General features: G+C 41.4%; 1 protein-coding gene across 3 annotated transcripts in view; it reads right to left on the bottom strand.

The window, feature by feature from the left end:
- Positions 1-21,927, bottom strand: part of TNKS (tankyrase) — a 141,183-nt gene that overhangs the window by 60,410 nt on the left and 58,846 nt on the right. For all 3 annotated transcript variants that reach the window (XM_037378964.1, XM_037378948.1, XM_037378956.1), the window contains exons 4-5: positions 5,331-5,367; positions 4,395-4,470 (exon numbers count right to left, since the gene is read on the bottom strand). In XM_037378964.1, coding sequence (XP_037234861.1) covers positions 4,395-4,470; positions 5,331-5,367 — 113 coding nt within the window. The remainder of the gene's footprint in view (positions 1-4,394; positions 4,471-5,330; positions 5,368-21,927) is intronic.

Raw genomic sequence — 21,927 nt, 5'->3', positions numbered from 1 at the left:
GTTTTTGAGTAACTCCTGACCAGAGGAGTTGGGTTCCCTTGCATGAAGAAAAAGTTTTATTCAACTGACACCTGAGTATTTTAGCAGTGCCATGATCTGAGCATGTGTAATATAGTATAAGACCAGGATATTAGATGCCAGCAAAAATCCAACAGCAAAACAAAAATCGAACCTGCCATTGCTAATGGCTACCACGTCAGCTGGAAGCAGTTCACTTTGCAAAGCTGTCAAGAAGTGATGTGAGAAGTCAGACTTGCAGAGAAGAGTTCTCATCTGAATTACTAAACCCAATGCTTCCTTATTAGCTCAGATACTTCTGAATTTTAAAAATGGAGGCAACATCGATTTCTTCCTGAAACACCTTTGAAGCGTCCGCAGCAGCTTTCCAAAGGAAATGAGAGCCTAAGGGCTTCAACTCAACCTGCGACCATGATACGTTCTATTTTAAGCCTGTCTCTTGCCACTAACTACTGGATTTGGTAAACTGTGACTGTCATAAGTCAAAAATCCAGCTCCCGTGACAAAATTCAGCTGTAGCTTCCAGTAGCAGACAGCAACCTGTTGTTTTAATGCAGTTAAAAACATGTTTTGAAAATTCATCCACAACTGAGTACTGAAAAGGGCAACCCCACAAAAAAAAAAAAAAGTTGAGGGAAAACAACAGAGGTTGCAAAGCAAGTCTCCAGAGCCTACTTAATTTACGTAAATAGACATGTAAATAGGTGGCTTGTCTTTTTAACAGTGTTAGAAGTTCAATACCACCTGTTAACTTCAGTACTGTAGCCTGTCTTCTTAAAGTCATTACTCCTATAGATTACATAAAGACCAAACAGCCTGGCAGAACTCAGAGGCTGGACACAGTGAAATCTCAGATCCATTGGGAATATGCAGGTGCCGTGCATTTTGTCTAAGTTCTGTTTTGACAGAGCAAATACTTTGCAAATCAGTCTAAACAGAAGTGATGTAACACATGAATTTTAGGTTACATACAACACTGCATCCTAACAATTCTGTGACTTGTCACTCTATTAAAAAAAAAAATCAAAGCAAGATTAATTGGCATGGAAAATCACTATTATATTTCATCTCAGGCATTGTTTTTTAAAAAACAAACAAACAGAGCAGTTTCCAAAAAAAACAATAAACAAAAAACCAATAAACAACCCCAACCACAAAAACAGTTCTTGTGAAATTTTACCCCTGTGTAACACTAACTTGCATACACTGCACCATATAGCTCTGCACTGTATAGTCACTACTTGTGCACTATTATTTGTGCCCTCATATATATTCAGCAGGCACATAAGCCAATATTTACTGAAAAATCAACCATTACTTAGCTCAATGAAATAGCTGTTTCTCTGAGATGTTATTGTTGATTTTCCTTGGTCATCAAAAAAACCTTCCCATAAGTTACCTAGATCCTTGGTATGCAGGAATGCTCTAGCTCCTGTAAAATTTGCTCTTTTGCACCAGTTCTTAATTTTTCACTCCAGAAAATAATTGCAAGACTAGCAACAGAGAATGACTTTCCTCTTCAGGCAACAGCTGAAGAGCTTCAGCAATGTGAACATTTCAACAGTGCTCATAATCTATATAAACTGTGAGCTGGAGGGGAAGAAGCAAGTTCAGCTCTTACTCCTATTCAGTCTTTGACCTCTAGGCTAAGTAAACAGATGGAGTGATGGTTATCAGCACCAGCTATAACTGTTGTAGCAGCATGGACTGCTGTCCAGTAAGAACCAGACTCTGGCTATCAATACTTTTCAAAAGGCTGCAAGCAGTGCACAGAATGCACCAAGTCTTTGTTATGTCCAACCAGACCTGGTTTCAAACCAGTGAGCTAATGCTGGCATTTTCCATCCTTTCTATCCGTTCTGTGAAGCACAATCCCACAGCAGATGTAGTGTTTGGGAAATCCAGGAACTCCAGATGTTAATATGCATGGGACACAGAAGAGATCCCCAGGAAAAAAGGAAAGTTAAACTGCATACAGCAATGAAATAAGCAATACTGTGATTCACAATTTCCTGACTACCCTGCTATTCAGTTCTAGTGCAATGGGTGTTAGATGACAACTGCTGGAAAGCCACACTCCAAAGCACGAAAAACACACTACTATCATCTGCTATACAGAAAAAATATAATTACCCATTCAGTACTGGGACTCTATTTCCTCATCTACAAAGCTAAATGTTTCTCTTATCAGAGCAGTGCTGGACATCTCAAATGTGCAAAGCCGAGGAATGCACAAACTGGAGAAACGCATACACAAGAGTTTGTGGTTGTAGCTGTACTGCAGAGTACGAACGATGCTGACAATCTCAGGCTGCTCCGCAGAGCCTGCGCTTCCTGGCCCAGACAGCTGCATTAAGCCTGTGACCTTACACTGTGGTAAATTCGAAGCCTGAAAACTCAAAGCATCTGCAAAAAAAAAACAACCCACCCTACAAAAAGCATCGAGGAATGCAAAAATCACCTTCCAAAACGGACAAATTCTCAGCTAGCTTAAATCAGCATAGGTCAACTGGAGGCAGCTACACCAGCAGAGACTTTCATCTGCAAGAATGCTGTGCTGTAGGCTGAAAAGTTCACTTAATTTGCAGCACAGCTTCGAATAATTAAACTGCAAGTGATCTTGCACTAGTACAAGGACCTGAAAGCTTTGCATTACAAATGAAATATTTAAGTTATACAACACACTTACCTCACCTTGAACAATCTGTACACATATGGTGGTGGTGGGGAAAATACATCTGGTAGACATCATTAAAAAACTAATTAATACCAATGGCAAGCCATCTTAAAAGGAGTTTTAATAATCAGTGTGTTTACAAATATCCAAACACATGTATTATCAAAGCGTCCACATTTATTAGCTTTAACTGCCATATGCTTTCTGAGCTTTGGGCATAAATTTTCAAAATAATTCAGAGGCTGCAATAATACATAAATATTTTCTGCTAGCTTAAATTTAATTTTAATAGCTTTTCAATTTTTTAGTTTTTATTTTAGAGTGATTAATATTCTAGATAATGTATCTGCAAGGGTTTATTCCTCTCCCTATTGACAGAAATCACAGCTCTGCCTTTGGCCTTAAATCAATAGTGATGGGGACTCAATTACTCAGTAATGCACTGCTGTATACCACCATGCTTAATCATAAAACCACAGTGCACTATTAATACCTAAATACGATCTCACTTGAATGGTAAAGTCTTTTAAAAAAAAAAGGGGGGGCGGGGGGGGGGGGGGGGGAACTAAAAACTATGGACAACGTATTTTATCTTAAAATATGGGGAGTATTTCATCAGTTCCAACACAGCTGAAAGAAATAAAGACCTTGTTCATTTGCCCATCCTAAGACCATAAAATCAGCTGTTTCAAAAACCTTGAAGATTCATAAACTACCTAATCAGTGTAAATGCAAATAAGTGAAAAACTGGCTGGGTTTTCTTTCACATAGTAGGTAACAGACATCACAACTGAGAAAATATTTTAAAATATGTATTAAAAATAGGAATGTTTTCACAATGGAGCTACATTTTTTTGTAATCAATATCATGTCTTTTAATGAAAAGGCAGTGTACACTGGCCTATCTCCATTGATTTCAGTGGAATGGCACTGCTTCACAACAGCTTCAGAATGGGCAGAGGTTTATACTACGCTCTACCACACTCCACCAAGATTAAAGAAAACTATAAAGGAAAACACTCCCATGCTTTCCTTTTCAGGAGTGAGACGTACTGTTACATGTGAGAGACATTTCTAAAAGATGCAGATTAAGAACATTCTAGTACACACTAAAAAAAACCCAAACCCAACGTTTGTAAATCCACTAGTCTAGACAGACCATCATTTTGGTGTCTAAAACATCAAAAAATCATAGGATCTACTTCTCACTCCGTATGTTCTTCCCTCCTCCAGTTTCAGCCTAATCCTTAGTTTAACTCAAACACTCCTGCCAGAGAAAGTCAGATGTCAAACTTAAAACGCAGAAGATATTAAGCATGTGAATACAGTGCCACTCTACATGGTCAAGCATTAGGACCTAAGCTGAATAACAACCACATCACACAGACAATGTCCAAATACAAATAACAACTTTCTTCCCTTAGTTATTTTATTCATCTGCAACTGTACATTTTGTTTTTCTTATGAAAGATCTTAAGATTTTGCTTTACACGTACACCAGTACACACAAAATGCATGTCTGCCAACTGCTGGTCCATCACAACTGCCACTGTCAAGTACTACATCATTTAATTTTATGGTGAAAAGATATCATGGGTTTCCCCCCCATACAGTCTCTTGGTTTATACATCTATGCTTCCTAGTATGGTTAAATGGGCCTTTCTTGAATAACAGAAATATAAAGCAGGTATTAACTTACCTTACGCCCATCACTTGCATGGCAGTTCACATTTAAAGGAGTCAATAAAGCCATCAGTTTTTCTTCATTACCACTCCTGTAAATGGAGAGGAGAGGATTACAGAAAGGGGGGAGAAAAGACAGAGCTCCTTGCAAAACATTTGCTAAGGAGCTGGGTGTATCAAAGTATAGTATATTGCAATCTGTACTCTGCTAGGGAGAATATCAGATAGCTAAAGGATCTTCTTAACATTTCAAAACCAAGGGTAAATACAGAAGATAATACCAATTTTGCAGTTAAGCATATTACAAACGATCACGCAAAACCACCTACTAATTTCTCTATTTAACCTCACCTTAGATTTCCTTTATCTAATTTTACAGATCCTCTAAAAGCCATCTGCCAAATTAAATACATTTTCCTAGCATATGGCCCATAACATTTGAAACAACCACGTAACAATATCCAGCAAATTTTTAGAAGGGTTAACAGTCTATATAAAATGGTCCTGTGACATCAGAGGAAAGGATGAAAGCATCTTCGGAATATATGACTGAAGTTTACACGTTTTGCATAGGCTTCCTTATGCTCTGTTCTGATAAAGCCTATTTTCAAAATGTATCTTAAGGTAGCAGTACAAATCGAAAGAAAACAGAAATTCCTGTATTTAAATTGCCCCTAAAAAGAACAGTCACAAAATGATAAAGAGGATTTAAGCAGCTTAAAGCAAAAACTCAATATTAACCTTATAACCACCATAGTAGGGGATTTCAATTACATAAACAGGCTTTTCCATTTGTACTAGACTGTAAAGTCCAAAGAGATTTATGCTAATGAAGTGGTTTGTTTGCATCATTTCGTGGAAAGGCAATGACAAAACATTACTGTTTTAAAATTCCCTTTTCCTCTACTCCTTCCACCCCCAAAATATGCTTTATATTCTAAGCAGCACTCACCTAGCAGCTTCCAGGAGTTCGTCCTTCTTGTATTCACCTAAATGATTGCAAAATATCATGCTGTTAGCATTTGGCAGAAGACAGATTAAGAAATGCAGTAGGAAGCAAATACAGAATTAAAACAGAGAAGAGGAGGAAAAAAGCCCACACCCCGCTGGGTGATGGAGCTGTGACGTTAGCCAGCTTGTGGAGGCAGCATCACCAGTACCTTGGAGACGGGCAGCAAATTGACGCATCTTCTTGTCCAATCCTCAGATGGAAAGGCTTTCTTCGGACAACCAATGACTGCGAAATCTTGTGTCCAGAAACACAGTCCCGCTGATAACAGCATGTCAGCTGAAGACAATGTCCCCACCCCCTGCCCTATTCAGTATGTCACATTATACTTGGGAAGCATAATAAATTCCGAGACAAAAGCGAGGCAGTGCGGCTTTTTAAAAGGTACAAATTACCAGTCTCCAAAGCTCTCACCTGTCTATTTGAATGGTAATTAGACTTCAGCAAGTTCTTCAGAAAAGCAGTGATTATTTTAAAAAATCCAAATATTATATCATCAGCCGCTTTCCAAGAAAATCCACATTTGAAATAAAAAGCGTAGACAAAAGAGCATGAACTCTCCGAGAGATTTTGTTACGAGACTCAGATCAGAGATAACCGCAAGTAATGTTAAAGCAACATTTACATTTGAAATTGAGTTACAATAGACAACTCAGAAGGGTTGTTGCATCACAGGGTTAAAATTACATGTGAATATCTTAAAAAGAGCATAGGACAAGACAACCTGTGGAAATCAGACTGTATTCTCAAAGCTGAATCGTGACAACATCGTGCAATACAAATAAGGGAATTTCAATTCAGAAATTAGAAAAGTGGCTTTTTAGCAGCTTTATAAAGTCACAGAGCAGAAGGTATCCTAAGACCCAAAAGATGCAGGGCTTGAAAAACATACTGTATACCACCTGCCAGAGAATTAAAGCCTCTAACCACAATGCTATAAGAAAAAAAAGAAAGATGAAGCTGTCCTGAAAAAAAAAAAAAAAAAAAAAAACAACCAAAAAAACCCCAAAAAAACCAACCAACTAAAACCACACACACATCTTTGTGCTGCCTCCTATGTGTAGTTGTAATAAGTGTCCAGTGAAACTGTCATCAGAGGTGAGGAAAGCCATCGGGCCATGGGAAATACCAGGCTGGACTGCAGGTACACTGGAAGGTTCCTCTGGAAACAACATTGTTCAACAAAGAGCTTCTCTAGGCTGCAGAAGGAGAGTTACAGTCCTCATCCATCACATCTGATACTCCCCCCACCATAGCTCCTCCAGTTATCAGCAGAGGGGGACAAAATCCACAGCAAACTCAGCCCTTTCCAGGGCCTTAAGGAGCCCAGTTCAGTTGAGCATCCTGCCTTCACCAAGGGTAAGGAGGAAGAGGGTGAGCACACACCGACATGCACCCCCCATCCCATCCCCTTGGCTGCAGCTGAGAAATTCTCAAGGGCAGTACCTGCATCTCATCACACCGGCAAGTTTTCCTTTCACAAGTGTGTTTAATTGCTTTCTGAAGCACATTCAGCTTTGGGAATTCACAACACCCTGCAGCAAGGAGTTCCACCACGCAACTGCCTCTCAAATGATGGGTCTCTTAACAGAGGGGTCCTGTGTTGCTGAACCCTAGTGATGGAGCAGATGAGTTCAATGCCAAGACAAAGAAGTGAAATTGTTGTTTCAAATATAAGCCATGAAAGTTAATTCAGCTTTTGAAGAATTTATACAGCAGTCCTAAAAACTTGATCATGAAACAAGTCAAATGATAGAAAAATACGATCACCTTTGTCTTTACACTGCTCTCCAACTTCAGAGAGGGTTCCTGTCCACCGTAGGTGTCCACCTTTTCAAGCCAAGGCACGGCACATGTTCCCTCCACCTCACTCACCCATCCACCCTCTTTTTTTTTTTTTTTTTTTTTTTTTAAAGTGAAGATAATGGGTACAGTTGTGAGTGCTTCAAGTCAACACTGACTGAAAAGCTCTGGCCAAGAGGTGAGGAAGGAAAAAAAAAAAAGAAAAAGAAAAAAGAAAAACATTCACTTTATTACTTCTGCGTTATTTGTGCAACAATCTTAAACAGCTGGATTTCCTGCAGGAGAGTTACTGGCCTTTATTATATCAACACTTTAGACACCTAATCAGATTAAAAGACCTGTTTGCACATTCTGGTTTGGCAGTGCATCTAGCAGTCCTAACCAGGCTTTTGAATACTATTAGGTTAGACAAGCGTAATAATTTTCTGTTGTGCTCAGTAAGCTGGTACTTTAAAATGCAAAGGCCCTTTCCTCAAGTATCTTGATTAGCAAAAGCATTACTGACCAACAGAAATGGAAGGCTGTGGCTCTTGATTTAGAAACATCCCACTGTATGCCTAAGTAAATCAGTTACTTTTATTAAGTGGTACTTTGAAAAAAAGATATTTACAGACACCACTGAAATTCACACAAGTAATTTTGAAATTCATCACAGCTCTCCCACACTGTTATGGATTAGGAAAATATTACCTTGTAACTGGCTGACTTTATTATTCTCAAAGTGCCATTGTATTTTGCAAAGCATCACCTAAAATGAGACAGACACTTACAGCACACCATCAGGTTTGCTAAAAAAGGCCAAGTGCTCTTCACAGGGCTCTGCTCTCCCGGCTTGGGATGGGAAAGGGGAACCCCTCAGCCACCCAACAGCTGGTGGGATGCCACTGAGCCCAGGGAGGGCTGGCTGATAGCATTCAGGAGAAGTGGGTGGCACTGTCCACAGGACAGGCTGCTGCTGGCACAGGCTGTGCTCCCACCAGAGGGCTCTGCCAACACAGCTAAAGCCACTTGGCTACGAAGCGTATCAAAGGCCATCCTGCAGCATTTGGCCACAGCCACCCAATAAAATATTCATTTGCAAAGCATTTGAAAACAAACCATGCGTGCTTGTGGCACGGATGAATTTCAAGTTCTGAGCTGAAATACAGGAATACGGGCCATCAACTTTCACATAATACTTCTGATCAAAGAATGTCAAACTGTTTTACTTGAACCAAGCTAATAACATCACTTAAAGAGCTCCTTTGGGCAGGTTAGGATTTATCGTTTTGCAAAAGGGCATCTGCAGAACAACACAGGCAACAGCCTGAATTTTCCAAATCTCTTAGCAGTTGCTAGCTTTGAGAGAAAAACATCTTTCCAATCGCAGCATCAATACAGAGGATTTTTGGCAGCAATATTTTGGACAGCACAAAGCCTGTCTGCCAGGGGTGTGAAACAGACCCTGCCACAGAAGACCAAAACTGAAATATGAGGTTGCAAACAATTTTCGTCTATTTGCTGTCCAGCCTTTCCACCGTATCTCAGCTCAACCCCTCCTTTCTGTATTTCATGGCAAGCCCAAACACACAGCCACACCACCAGACACATTCTGCCTCACTAGGTAGGTGAGAACTTGCCAGGCATGCCTCCCTTCTCCATACAAGAGAGCCAGAGCAACAGCCCCAGAAGTTTGCCACTTCTTGGTCCAGCAGCCCAGGAGGAGGGTACGGACTTGCTCACCTCTGCAGGCCTGAAGGTGAGGACAGAAAGGGTGTGAACTGAGAAGGAGAGAAAGCTATACCAAAGCAGTGTCCCTGTTCCTATCTTGTCAGACAAAAGCTGGTAGGTAAGCAGAAACTGCTCAGGGTCTGGTGTTCACTGCATCTGATCAAGTTCATTGCTTACAGCTTGCTCAGCATCCTCTAAACCATGAGGTTGCCTACTTGCTCCCAGCTCCAGATCACACCACTGCTTCTCCATTTATGCTGGAACTAGGTGGTCACCACCGATAAGCACAGATAACCAGTGTTTCAAAGCTACCACCAGGCAGCTAACTAGCCCTATCTCTGGCCCCTCCCAGGAGAAAACCAGTTACCTCCAAGACCTCTGGTCAGCTGCTACAAACTACAGTGACCACAGCTCCACATGCTATGTAGCCACTGCTGTACCTGGCCCTAGCTGCATTTTGCAGTAGCTGATTAGCAGCAAATGCTTATTAACTATGAGGCATCAAAGGCTGCTTGCACCCTGCAGTTAAGCAGATCAGTAGTTGGAAGCTCAACTGAGATCTCAGTGGAAGACCGGAGACCTTGCCTTGCGCTGAGACAACACGCTGATCAGCAGCCACTTTGAATCCAATGGCAGCAGATGAAAGTAACTGAAGAAGAGTACTGGACTGGAGATATACAGACATATAGAGGAACATTTTATTTGGGAGAATGACAGACAGGCATGCACCAACAGTGACAGGCCGATACCTTTATGGACTCCTAATGTACTCCCTTCGTTTGTGCTTTCCAGCTTAATGATAGAAGTTGCAGACAGTAAAGCACAACCAGCCTGTTGCACCTAGTCTCCAACAAACCCTCCTCTACCATCAACCTGTTCTTCCTGCTTCCCATCTTCAGGGGTGCCACCTTCCTATTTTTGTGGTTATTCATGCCAGATGATTAGGTGGCGTTACACTGGGTCACGCTGGAAAGCTAAGTGTAGCATAAATCAATTCCGTTATTAAAGAGTTACAAGGAGTAACAGTCACTCCACTTCTAGCTTTAGCTGACTAAAAACCTTTATTTTAAACTTACTAGACGAGTCTGTGAAACACAACCATCATATATGCATGCGTTCGAGACAAAAGAAAAAATCTGAAATTCTGGAAAAAACTAACATAATGAAGCAATCCTACAGCATACTTTACAGACAAATAACCCTATTTCACCCTCCCCCAAAAGCGCTGAAATTTTATCTGAACACTGCAAGCTGAAAAACCTATCCGAATACATGGCATAAACTAACAGTGCTTTTTCAATGCATCTACACTAAGAAACAAGGTGAATTGCTCTCCTTTCTCTCTTTCCCCCCGTACACGTCAGGTAATACAGAAACCAGCCGGAGCTAAAGTATCAACTTGGACAAAGCATTTTTTTGCATCATCAAACTATCACGTGCCAGTTTTCCACAGTGAGGACAATTCCCTAAAAATTAATCCCACGCAGATCAAACCAAGCCATTATTATCCAAAATTAACAGCAGAAAATAATGGGCGGGAAATGGATGAAACTATTTGCTATCAAATCTAAAAACTAAAGAGGATTAACAAGTTGCACATCATACGGAATCACAGTTGCAATTTAAATCCCCAGACGACTGATAAACGGTGAAAAAAATTTACACTAGCCAACAGTACCCTGCTTCTGAGACATGGACAAAAGGATGTGGGCCTGATGAATGTTCAACTGTGGCCACAGGCTGGGGAGAGAAGATTCATGAGCATCACAAAATGGTTGAGGTTGAGAGGACCTCCAGAGGATCTTCTACTCAAGCAGAACCACCTAAAGCAGCCTGCCCAGAACTGTGTCCAGGCAGCTTCTGAATCTCTCCAAGGACAGACACTCTACAACCACTCTGGGCAAGCGTACCAGTGCTCAGTCCCACTGAGCTTGACTCACTTTCCAGGTGACAATCTCTTCAGGACATCCTGTTTCTTTCTTGGAAGCTGCAGGCCTAGCAGCACTGGAAGTCTGGGGTGAAAACCTGCTCCGTTACAAAACATGGCAGCTCTACATTTGACTTCGACCACAGACCACCTACCCTGAAAACCTGAAGTACCACTTCTGAAAATCAATGTCCCACACAAAGATTGACAAAGTACTTGTGAACAGCCCTGCAGATACTTTCCAAGTAAGTATTCAGAATTACCCAGCAACACAGTTGACATGGGCTCCCCAGAACAACAGCAGAAACAGTGGGTATCAGAATCTCTCCTTTTTCCTCATTTAAGTGTTTCTAGTGCCTTTGCAACTGGGTACTCTGTTAACACGGGAACGCATGGGTCTGCTGGGAAATCAGCATCAGAGCCCTGATGCAGCTGGGGGCACTGAGAACTTGTTTTTACATCAGATTCATTGCTTCATCCAGCTCAGCCTCTGGCCATCCACGCAGGTCCCCGAGAATGAAGAGCCTGGGCAAGATGGTGCAAAGAGGGAAGGGAAGCAGATTCTGCATTTGGGTTGGCACTGCTACAAAGAAAGCAACCTATGGCTCAGAATCCAGAGTTTACTAAAAAAATAAACATCATAGAAATAAATTCCAATATACCTTTTCTAAGACTCTCCAGGACTTCACAGATGTATGAGCAAGCAATGAGCGCACATCCACACATGCCATCCTTTTTAATGCACTGCGATCTTATTTAAGTATTTTAAAAAAATATTCAAGTTCTATTGCTTGTGGCAGAAGACTAGGGTTTGGGTTGGGGTGGGTTTTTTTGCAAGTGGTGTTTGAGGTTTTTGGTTTTGTTTTCTTTTTTGCTTGTTTTTTTAAACACACTTTTTTTTAAGCAAACTCAAATTTATTTTCAACGTGGCTGTTTTTGAAAGGGTCCAATCACACCATTAAAATACTCACCAGTTCCTTCTCATTTAGCTTCTAAGTAAAGCAACAGGTGAGCCTAAAACATGGAGTTAAATCAGAGCAAGGTACTTTTACCATACAAAAAGCACAAGGTTGTTGGAGTAACTGCCTGACAGCAAAAAAAATTCAACAATATAAAAAAGAAGTATGTTGAAATAATATCATTTGGGAAAAGGCATTTATACCTAAGAAGTACAACACATGAGAAGGATAAGGAACAAAAATAATAATTTCAGGTTTTATTATTATACTCCTTCCCACTTTTTTGGCTTTAATTTCTTTATGCCTCTTGCACTTCTCCACTCAGCTGTTTCTCTCAAGTGAATGGGCTGATTTTATAAACTGTCTTGACAAATAGGCTTGACCAGGAACACAGCAACACCCTAATTTTAAGCTCATCACAGATAAAAACCACCAAAGCAACTCTACTATATGCAAGAGTGACAGAAAACCAACTCAGGAGATTGTGTCTTCACTAACAAGTTGCAGACAAGGGGAAATGTTACCAAGGAGGAAAGGTTTGGTACCCTGCCTCTGCCTCTTCTCCTGAAGGTGAGTCATGGCTGTGCATGCAGATTCAAAGCAGTCATTTTGGTTTTGGCCACAACTCTACCAAACCAGAGAGCTAGCAGCATTCTACCTGGAATAACTTTCAGTTACGTGGACAGAGCTCAAATCCAGAGCATTCCTGATTTAGTCTTCTAGAAACGGAAAGCTGGATCTCTTCTAAGGCCTTGCAGGAAGCAGCACATCAGGAAAACTGCAGCTTTGTATAGCAGAGATTGGCAAAACCTCTGCTAATGTCTTAGGTGATGGAAAAGGTCCTTATCATCAACTCAAAGCATATATATTACATAAGTCTATATAAGATACAGTGACTATTAGATGCTGTTTTCATCTCTAAGTATATATCGCACACGTACATTATGGGGGTTTTGTCACTAGGAAGAATTAGGTGCTATATCAAAATGGGTCTTTGTTGCACGTGCAATTATCACAGAATGATTGGGGTTGGAAGAGACCTCTGGAGATCATCTAGTCCAACCTCGTGCTAAAGCAGGTTCTCCTAGAGCAGGTTGCACAGGATCGTGTCCAGGTAGGTTCTGAATGTCTCCAGAGAAGGAGACGCCACAGCCTCCCTGGGCAGCCTGTCCCAGGGCTCTGTCACCCCCAAGGTAAAGACGTTTTCCCTCATATTCAGACGGAACTGCCTGTGCTGCAGTTTGTGCCCATTGCCCCTTGTCCTGTCGCTGGGCACCTCTGAAAAGAGCCTGGCCCCGTCCTCTCGACACTCGCCCTTAAGGTATGTGTAGCCACCGATGAGATCCCTCTCAGCCTTCTCCAGGCTGAGCAGGCCCAGCTCCCTCAGCCCTTCCCCGTAAGGGGGATGCCCCGGTCCCCTCATCACCCTCGCAGCCTCCGCTGGGCCCTCTCCAGCAGTTCCCTGTCTCTCTTGACCTGGGGAGCCCAGAACTGGACCCAGTACTCCAGGTGTGGCCTCACCAGGGGGCAGGTAGAGGGGCAGGACAACCTCCCTCGACCTGCTGGCCACGCTCCTCCTAATGCACCCCAGGATGCCACTGGCACCTTGGCCACCAGGGCACCCTGCTGGCTCATGGGCAACTTGCTGCCCACCAGAACTCCCAGGTCCTTCTCCACAGAGCTGCCCCCCAGCAGGTCAGCCCCAGCCTGTACTGGCTGTACTTGCTGTCCAGGCTCTAGCCTGTCTAGGTCTCACCAAGTGGCAGTGCAACTTTCTGGTGTATCAGCCACTCCTCCCAGTTTTGTATCTTCAGCAAAGTTAACAGGGGTACCCTCTGTCCCTTCAGCCATGTCACTGATGATTAAGTTGAAGAGGATCGGACCCAGCACTGACCCCTGGGGAACACCACCAGCTACAGGCCTCCAGCCAGACTCTGCGCCGCTGATCACAACCCTCCGAGCTCTGCCATTCAGCCAGTTCTCGATCCACCTCGCTGTCCACCCATCTAACCCACACCTCCTGAGCTTACCTGTGAGTATGTTATGGGAGATGGTGTCAAAAGCCTTGCTGAGGTCAAGGAGACAACACCCATGGCTCTCCCCTTGTCTACTCAGCCAGTCATTCCATCATAGAAGGCTATTAGGTTGGTCAGGCATGATTTCCCCTTGGTGAATCCATGTTGACCACTCCTGATAACCTTCTTTTCCTCCCCATGCTTTGAGATGACCTCCAGGATGAGCTGTTCCATCACCTTTCCAGGGATGGAGATGAGACCGATCAGCCTGTAGGTTCCTGGGTCCTCCTTTTTGCCCTTTTTGAAGGCTGGAGTGACACTGACTTTCCTCCAGTCCTCAGGCACCTGTCCCGTCCACCATGACCTTTCAAAGATGATGGAGAATGGCTTGGCAATAACATCTGCCAGCTCCCTCAGCACCCAGGGGTGCATCCCATTGGGACCCATGGATTTGTGGGTGTTAGGTTTGCCTAAATTATCTCTAACCTGAACCTCCTCAACCAAGGAAAAGTCTTCCTTTCTCCAGACTTCCTCTCTTGCCTCCAGGGTCTGGATTCCTGAGGACTGGCCTTAGCAGTAAAGACTGAAGCAAAGGAAGTATTCAGTAATTCAATTATAGCACCATTAAGTTTACAGTTGGCACATAACATACCTCTGTTTCTCAGAGGAGCTCTTTTCAGTGGTGCTGACCTATTTGTTAAAAAATGCTATCAGATTTCCTTCACCATACAGCAGCAGGAAGATGAAAAAGTCCCTTTGTCAGAGGGTTTCAAATGCCTTAACTCTTAAATTGTAAGATACAAAGATGAAGCTATGTCAGTCATAGCAGTCAAACAGGATTCTTCCTGAACGTGCAGGGAAAGGACAACACACAACACTGCAAGACCACAGCAACAGTAAAAAAACCCAACCCAATAAAGCAACAAAAAAACCCTAAAACCATCTATCATGTAGTGATCCATATAATAATCTTACCTTCAACAATACTACCATACCCTACAATATAATTTCTTCTGAAATAAATCTTGACAAATCTTCTAAAACTCATTCTCTTTAGTGTACCTGTACAAGTAGTTTCAATTTCTTCATATTAGTGCATTCTACCCATATAAACACCATGGACACATCCATTTCTTATTCGTAGTGTGAAAAACATTATTTTCAATACAACTGCTATTTCATAATACTGTACTTTTCTTGAGGGCATACCACCACTCTCATCTGTCATGTCTTCAGGCAGATTGGAAGAGGAAAAAGAATTGCAGAATTTCAAGAGACTGGGAAGAAAATCCAAACCTTCTGCACATCAAAACACACTGGTGAGGGGGAAAAACCAAAGGGCTTCAGGCTCATCTTTTCACCGAAGTTCAACACTCATGAGATCTCTTGTGAAATACATGTGGAAAAGGAAATTTGACTGTGTTTTTCCAGAGCTGTTGAGCCTTCCCCACCACTCACCCCTTTGTGCCTCATGCAAAGGAACATTCCTATGGCTCTCCCTCTTCCCTTCATTTCTTGTATTAATTCCAGTTATCAGCAAACAAACCTCCACTGCAATTCCCACTACTCCAGCCATGCTCTATATTAATAATGAATAAACTGTCCTATTCCATTTTTCCAGCAACTATCTCTTTCTCATTTCTGTGATATGTCTGCATATGTATTTTCTCCCCAAGATTTCTAGGAAATCTGTCCAGACAAAGACAAAGGACTAAGAAACTCTCTTTGTCAGAGACTTCAGTACAGTAGATGTGGACAGATAGCCAAGTAGTACATCCATAACTGAGCAGGAAAAATAAGCTGCTTTCAGATCGGTGCATCCTTTTCAAAAGCCAGCTCCCTCCCCTGTCTTTTCAAACAATCTCCTCAAACAAGGAAATTACTTGATTCCCCAGAATATTCTCCAAAAAGAAACCACAGAAATGCCTGTTTATAACTGACACAAAGCATGGAAGAAACCCAGCAGCAAATACATACATATAACCCTCAGGAAAGCCATATTGTACAAAAGCAAGCTCCAAAATTATTCTCCATCATCTAATCTTTCTCTGAAAAGAACTCCAGAGTGAACATGAGCAGACTAGCATTTGCAATGTCTCCAATTTTCCCCTTGTAGATATAACATGCTAGCAAGCTGAGGACACTGTCTGAAAATCTACAGCTGGATTCAAAACTGAAGCATTTATTTTAACCAAAAAATCTATACTCTCTTAGATACAGCAAACACGATGGATTTTGTACTAACAATTTGTACAGATTTAAAGGAGTGGGTTTTTTTTAATGTTTGCTAGGAAATGAATACGAGAGACATAAAACGTACATATATGCCAAATCATTTTTTTACTGACTTACGGAGTTTTTTACTCAACAGTACAATCCCTCCTCTGTACACCTGAAGCTGCCCCATGTATTCAGACTTACTCTACAAGCCTGAGAAAACAGAGACTGCCACCTTGTAAAAACACACACATATTGCCACGCTTGCCCTGCAGCACATACCCTGGAAGGAACTCAAATCCAGTTAAATCACTTCTGTACCTCCTAGACAAAAACCCAAAACATTTCCTATGCCTCCTGGGCCACAGAGCTGTGAGCAGAAGCAAGGAACTCCTTTGAAACTGGAGGAAACACAGGGCAAACCTGTCAAACACACAGCAATGAAACCACCTAGCTGTATTTTGGAAGTTAAAGAAAATAATGCTGCAACATTGCTTTTACTATCAAGAGCAGACATATCACTAAAGGGAAGAGAGTTAACATATTTTTATGCAATGCTTAAAGTACAGCAAATAAACCCTTACTGAAAGTAAATAAAAGAAGACGTAATAGATCTTGTTATAATGAACAATTTTGTCATGCCAAACAGGAAACGAATCTGTCAATTCTGTTTAAATATTTTGAAAAGTATGCATTTCCCCACAACAAAAAAAAAGGTAACAAAATAACCCAACTGCTTTTCCACTTATATTAAATCCATAACTCGATTTTATCTCACTGTTGTGGGCAAATTTCCCCTCCCCATGGATTTTTATTTGCCAGTTAAGAGTCAAAAGACAGTTGGAAAATAAGGAAAAGCTTGGTACAATTTGAGCGAGAGAGGAGACAGCAGCATGGCTGGAAACAGGGTATGTGGATCGATATGAAAGACTTGTGCTAGCACCTGAGAGTAAAGAAAAGCTGTGTTTGACTTGCAACGTCCCTACCCTCCCTTATCCTTCCTATTAGGTCTTATGATACAGGGAATAGATACTTAAAAGCAATGGTTCCCTTTGTCTCACTTCTAAAAATTATCTTTAACTCTTTTTCTGAACACACATTTGCACTAGCAGCGATCAGTCACAGTAACTCTGCTCAAGCTTTGCCAGATCTAAGCAGTGGTGTGGTCTCTCTGTACCCACTTGGGCAAAGATCTCTGTGCCCCACATGGGGCTAGGGGTGTGCTGTTAAGAGGAAAGAAAGTTCGGATTTAACCAGAAGTGTTCAGAATTAAATCTGCAAACCGTTGTCCCTTACTAAAAAGTATCTATTAAAATACCAGCTGGGGGAAAATGAATTTGTTATTTACATTCAGGCAATTTTTGCTACTCCTATTGGAATAACATACCACAAGAAGGAAATATAGCAATAATATCTACTGCCAATATGCAGGAGGTCTACCTGTGAAGGGTTACATTATTTACCAACAACGAAAGAATAACAAACTACTACATACAGCTCAAGTTTTGTAAACATTTTCAGTCCCTTACATCCACCTCATTGTTTTAAATGCTTTGCTAGTCAAATGTCTGATAGAACAGTTCAGGTGGAAGGGACTGACAATAACCATGCAGTCCAACTGCTTGACAAGTTAAAGCACACTAAGGGCATTGCCCAAAAGCCTCAAACACTGACAGGCTTGGGGCATCAACCACCTCTCCAGGAAGCCAGTCTGCCTTTGACCACCCTCTTGGTAAAGAAATGCTTCCTAATGTCAGGTTTTCCCTGATGCAGCTTCGAGCCATTGCCGTGTGTCCTGTCACTGGATACCAGGGGGAAGAGCTCAGCATCTCTCCCTCTCCACCTCCCCCCCTCAGGGAGCTGCAGAGAGCAACGAGGTCGCCCCTCAGCCTCCTCTCCAAACCAGACAAGCCCAAAGTCCTCAGCTGCTCCTCATAGGCAACAGGATTACACATATGACTTCTTCAAAAATAACCCTCATTGCCACAAAATGACAATATAGTTCATTACAAAGACTGGAAACAGAATAGCACCGCAGAAAAAAACTAAGAAGGCTTATTGCAGGAAAGACATACTAACATTACTTAAAGACAATGAGAGCAGCCTGGGGAACTGAAGCTCTTATGTTTCATCTCCGAAGGAGAGTATTTGTTTTTCAATTTTTCATTTATGCACAGAAAGTTTCATCTGATGCAACAGAGGGCTGCCTGTTCAAGAGTTACCCTACACAAGCTGGCTCTACAGAAACCAGTCAGCAGTCATGTCCAGGTTGACACTGTTGACAGAACACGTGCGCTGTCACAGGTATGTCCATGAATAAAGCACCTTCCAAACCAGATGATCCCCCTTCATTGCAGGCCAGAATGGAAATATATAAATTGTGTGTACCCTCAGCACAACAGCTCTGCAGGTTTCTGTGCAATTAGACTACCTGAAAGGTAGTTAAATTACGTTCTGCATGAAGTAAGGCAAAATACTGCTTTCCATTCTCAGTTACTTCCAGTAATTCTCATTTTTAAAGACTCTGCTTACCTCAAATAGTTCAAAATATAATTGGCCAAAAAGTATTTCTGTATTCCTCATTCATCATAACCACTGATGATCTTAAATATCCCCAAGAAAATACATTTAAATGATCCTCTTAAAAGGTAATAGGATTACCAGCAGCTCCTAAAACAGCCTATTTTGCCAGTGGCTTTATTTCAAAGTTATTCTGAAGTATGCTTCATTTTTAACCTCCAAAAAAGTGGTATTTCAAACCTCCATTTGACCTAAAATAAAAAGAGGACCATGCAAGAATTAACACAGGTTTTCTCTACTATGTTCTAGGTGTATTAGTTCACCATGAGCTCAGTATTACCACTCCTTCCAGAAAGCGCGTACCATCAAGGAGAAATAATACTGTACTTTCCCCGCCACTAGCTTAGAATTCTTGCTTATCCATTTCTGTTAAAGCCTAGTTACTGATGCAGGAGATGGTGAGATCCATTACTGAGAGACGTTGCTTCCTGACATGGACTCCTTTTTGCCATCCTCCAAGCACATCTCAGCAGAACAGAGCAAAGACAGGTTATAAGAGAACTGGGTCAGTCCTCAGAGCACTGGACAATGAAAACTGCAGGGAGGACGAACAAAGTCCCAGAGAAAAGACAGTTCTCGCTAGATCACATTGTGCCATTAAAATAGTTCTCACATATATATAAAGCATAACGACCTTTAGTACAATCAAAATGGGTTTGGATTTAGATGAAGGACGCAAGGCTGAAAAGAAACAGGTAACAGGTAAGGCAATATGCAAAGGGAGGGAGTAATAAAAGTTTTCATTTCCCTTTTTCTATTCAACAGTCACTCCAGCAGTCTTGACCCCTGGCAGTGAGCTACCTAGGAGTCACAAAACAGTCTGAGACATCCACCTCTGATTTTTGTCAAGACAGTTTTTACATTTACCATTTTGGTCCAAACAGAAGACTATGCTTACATACAGAGGCTGTCATCATCTTGAACACGCAGATGGTGCTTCACAAGAAAGTTCTGATCTAAGAATCAGTGGTGACCTCTGGCGACTTGAGCCATACTTGGAAGCATGATACTTTCAGCTTTTAGGGGGGGATTCTCAGCCAGCAGCTAAGCAGCAGGGTTTCAGCATTCACACTCCTCTTTCCCCCTTTTCTCACCTTTTTCAAGGTGCTGCTCCTAACCATAGCAAAGAGAGAATATCCTATATGGGAAGGTACAGCCACATATAGTAAGGAGCCACAATGCACACAAGTCGTAAATTATTTTCCCTCTGACTTGATAGCTCTGCAGGAGAAAAACCACTCATCTACCATGTTGCAGTAGTGCAGACAGACAAAAGTGCAGATTCTCAAGATAGAGCTACATTTTCCCTGCCAATGATCAGGAACAGGTTTCCCTGGATAGCTCAACGTTATTTCAAGAGGAAAAAATAATTCCATAAAAGGCAAGATTTACCAAGTAATTAGATGAACAATTTCTAGAACACTGATTAAAGTTCTCATCTAGCTCCCTGAAGATACTGCATCATTTGAAAAGTGAACACTTAGAATACCTGTCTTTTAGATTTGCAGGGAAGATCAACAATGCAAATGCAGAGATGTTATTCTCTCCATTCTTAGGCAAGTATCAGATTTAATACATTAACATGCTGCTGATTTTTTTAATGTGTGGTTTGTGGGTTGTTTTTTTTTTTTTTTACATAGAAGAAAGATTGCCTTTTATCTACTGGAAACTGGAAAAGTTGTTCACAAAAGATTTTTTTGCTATGATTGTGTCCTGGTTTGGGCTGGGATAGAGTTAATTTTCTTCTTAGTAGCTGGTACAGCGCTGTGTGAGAATAGCGTTAATATCATACTTATGCTTTTAGTTGTTGTTAAGTAACATTTATACTATGTCAAGGACTTTTCAGTTTCTTGGGCCAGTGAGAGGGCTGAAGGGGCACAAGAAATTGGGAGCACAGTCAAAACCACTGACATGAACTAGCTAAAGGGATATTCCATGCCATTAAAAAAAATAAAAATTGGAGTAGTAATTATTATTACTACTATAATAAAGTAGCAAGAGTAATATGACCATCAAGAAAAGGCTTTTATAAAAATATTAGTAAAGGCTGGACATTATTTTTTTAAAAAACAGATTAAAATATAGTCAGTTCTTAGCTATTCACAGGGAAGGTTCTAAAGGCTCTGCTTTCCTTCACCACTGCTGGTAGGAACTGAGCTCTTGATGCAAAACGCGTATTTTACTGAGTCCACCTCTCTGCACAATTTATTCAAAAGCTTTTCAGAAATGAATAGCCCAATTTCCCTGGATTCAATGACATCCCATGTTTGCTTTTTGTTACTTCTGTCCCCTCCCACATTACCTTCCCACAAGCAAAAGCAGACTCCTTCTAGAAGCTTCATGGATTCTGCACAGAATCAGTCATTTGTCGTGAGAAGCAGCTGTTCTACGGCTGGCAGTGGTAGATGTGAGGATTGAGAGGTATTCAAAAGTAGTGACATGCATCACAGGGGTTTTTTCTGCTGTCTTCACAACAGTCATACTGACATGGTCCTCCACCTACAGTCATACTAGGCTTATTTCCCAGAACAGCTGGCAGCCTTGTCAGCCACTTGCATCATCTGGCTTGGCTTACATCAGACACAGAAGCATAGCAAGAGGTGATGATTTTGTCAAAGATGGCAGTCAGGTGAAAGCTGCTAGTAATGCTGCAACTCCGTGAGTCTGCTGCTGGTGTAAGGACAGAGCTACTTCCCTGCCCAAACTGAAAGAATAAACCGAATTCTGAATCTATGCAAAAATATTCTTGCCATTACACAAAATAAAGTTCAAACAGACAAGAACAACGTTGTATTCTTTAAAGGCAAGCAAAAACAAATATGCAGAGCACAGAAGGAGGTGGACCATAATGCTCTGTGGCCAATAAATAGTCAAATAAATTTATGTGCTGAAAATGCTACTGAAACAGCAGAAAACACAGAAGGTTTCATTTCAAAACACAAGAGAATGCCCTCTAAAGAGTAAAGCGCTCACTTCTTAGTGACCCAAGGAAAATATAACACCATAGAAAGGAAACATGCCATTCAAAAATCTGCACCCTACAGAGTAGGCAACTATTTCTAAACATGTTATGATGACAACACTTCAAAATACATGCTTGAAAGTGCTAGAGCAACAGTCCTCTTAATGCAGCATGCAGTGCAGTCCTGGACTATATATAGCTTATATTCAAAGACAAAAAAGAATGTTATCTATGAATAACAGTCTCCTGGAGGTATTTTTCCAAGTACTTTTTTTGTTTGCAAGTTGTTTTAAATAGTCCTTATGTATTAAGACATTTATATTACCAATCCCCTTCCCTGAATCCTCCAAAAAGCCTCAAATCATCG

This window comes from Falco rusticolus, chromosome 1 (assembly GCF_015220075.1).
Source record: "Falco rusticolus isolate bFalRus1 chromosome 1, bFalRus1.pri, whole genome shotgun sequence".
Classification (NCBI taxonomy): Eukaryota; Metazoa; Chordata; class Aves; order Falconiformes; family Falconidae; genus Falco; species Falco rusticolus.
The sequence above is the reverse complement of the archived record's forward strand: the minus strand, read 5'-3'. Positions and strand labels throughout refer to the sequence as shown.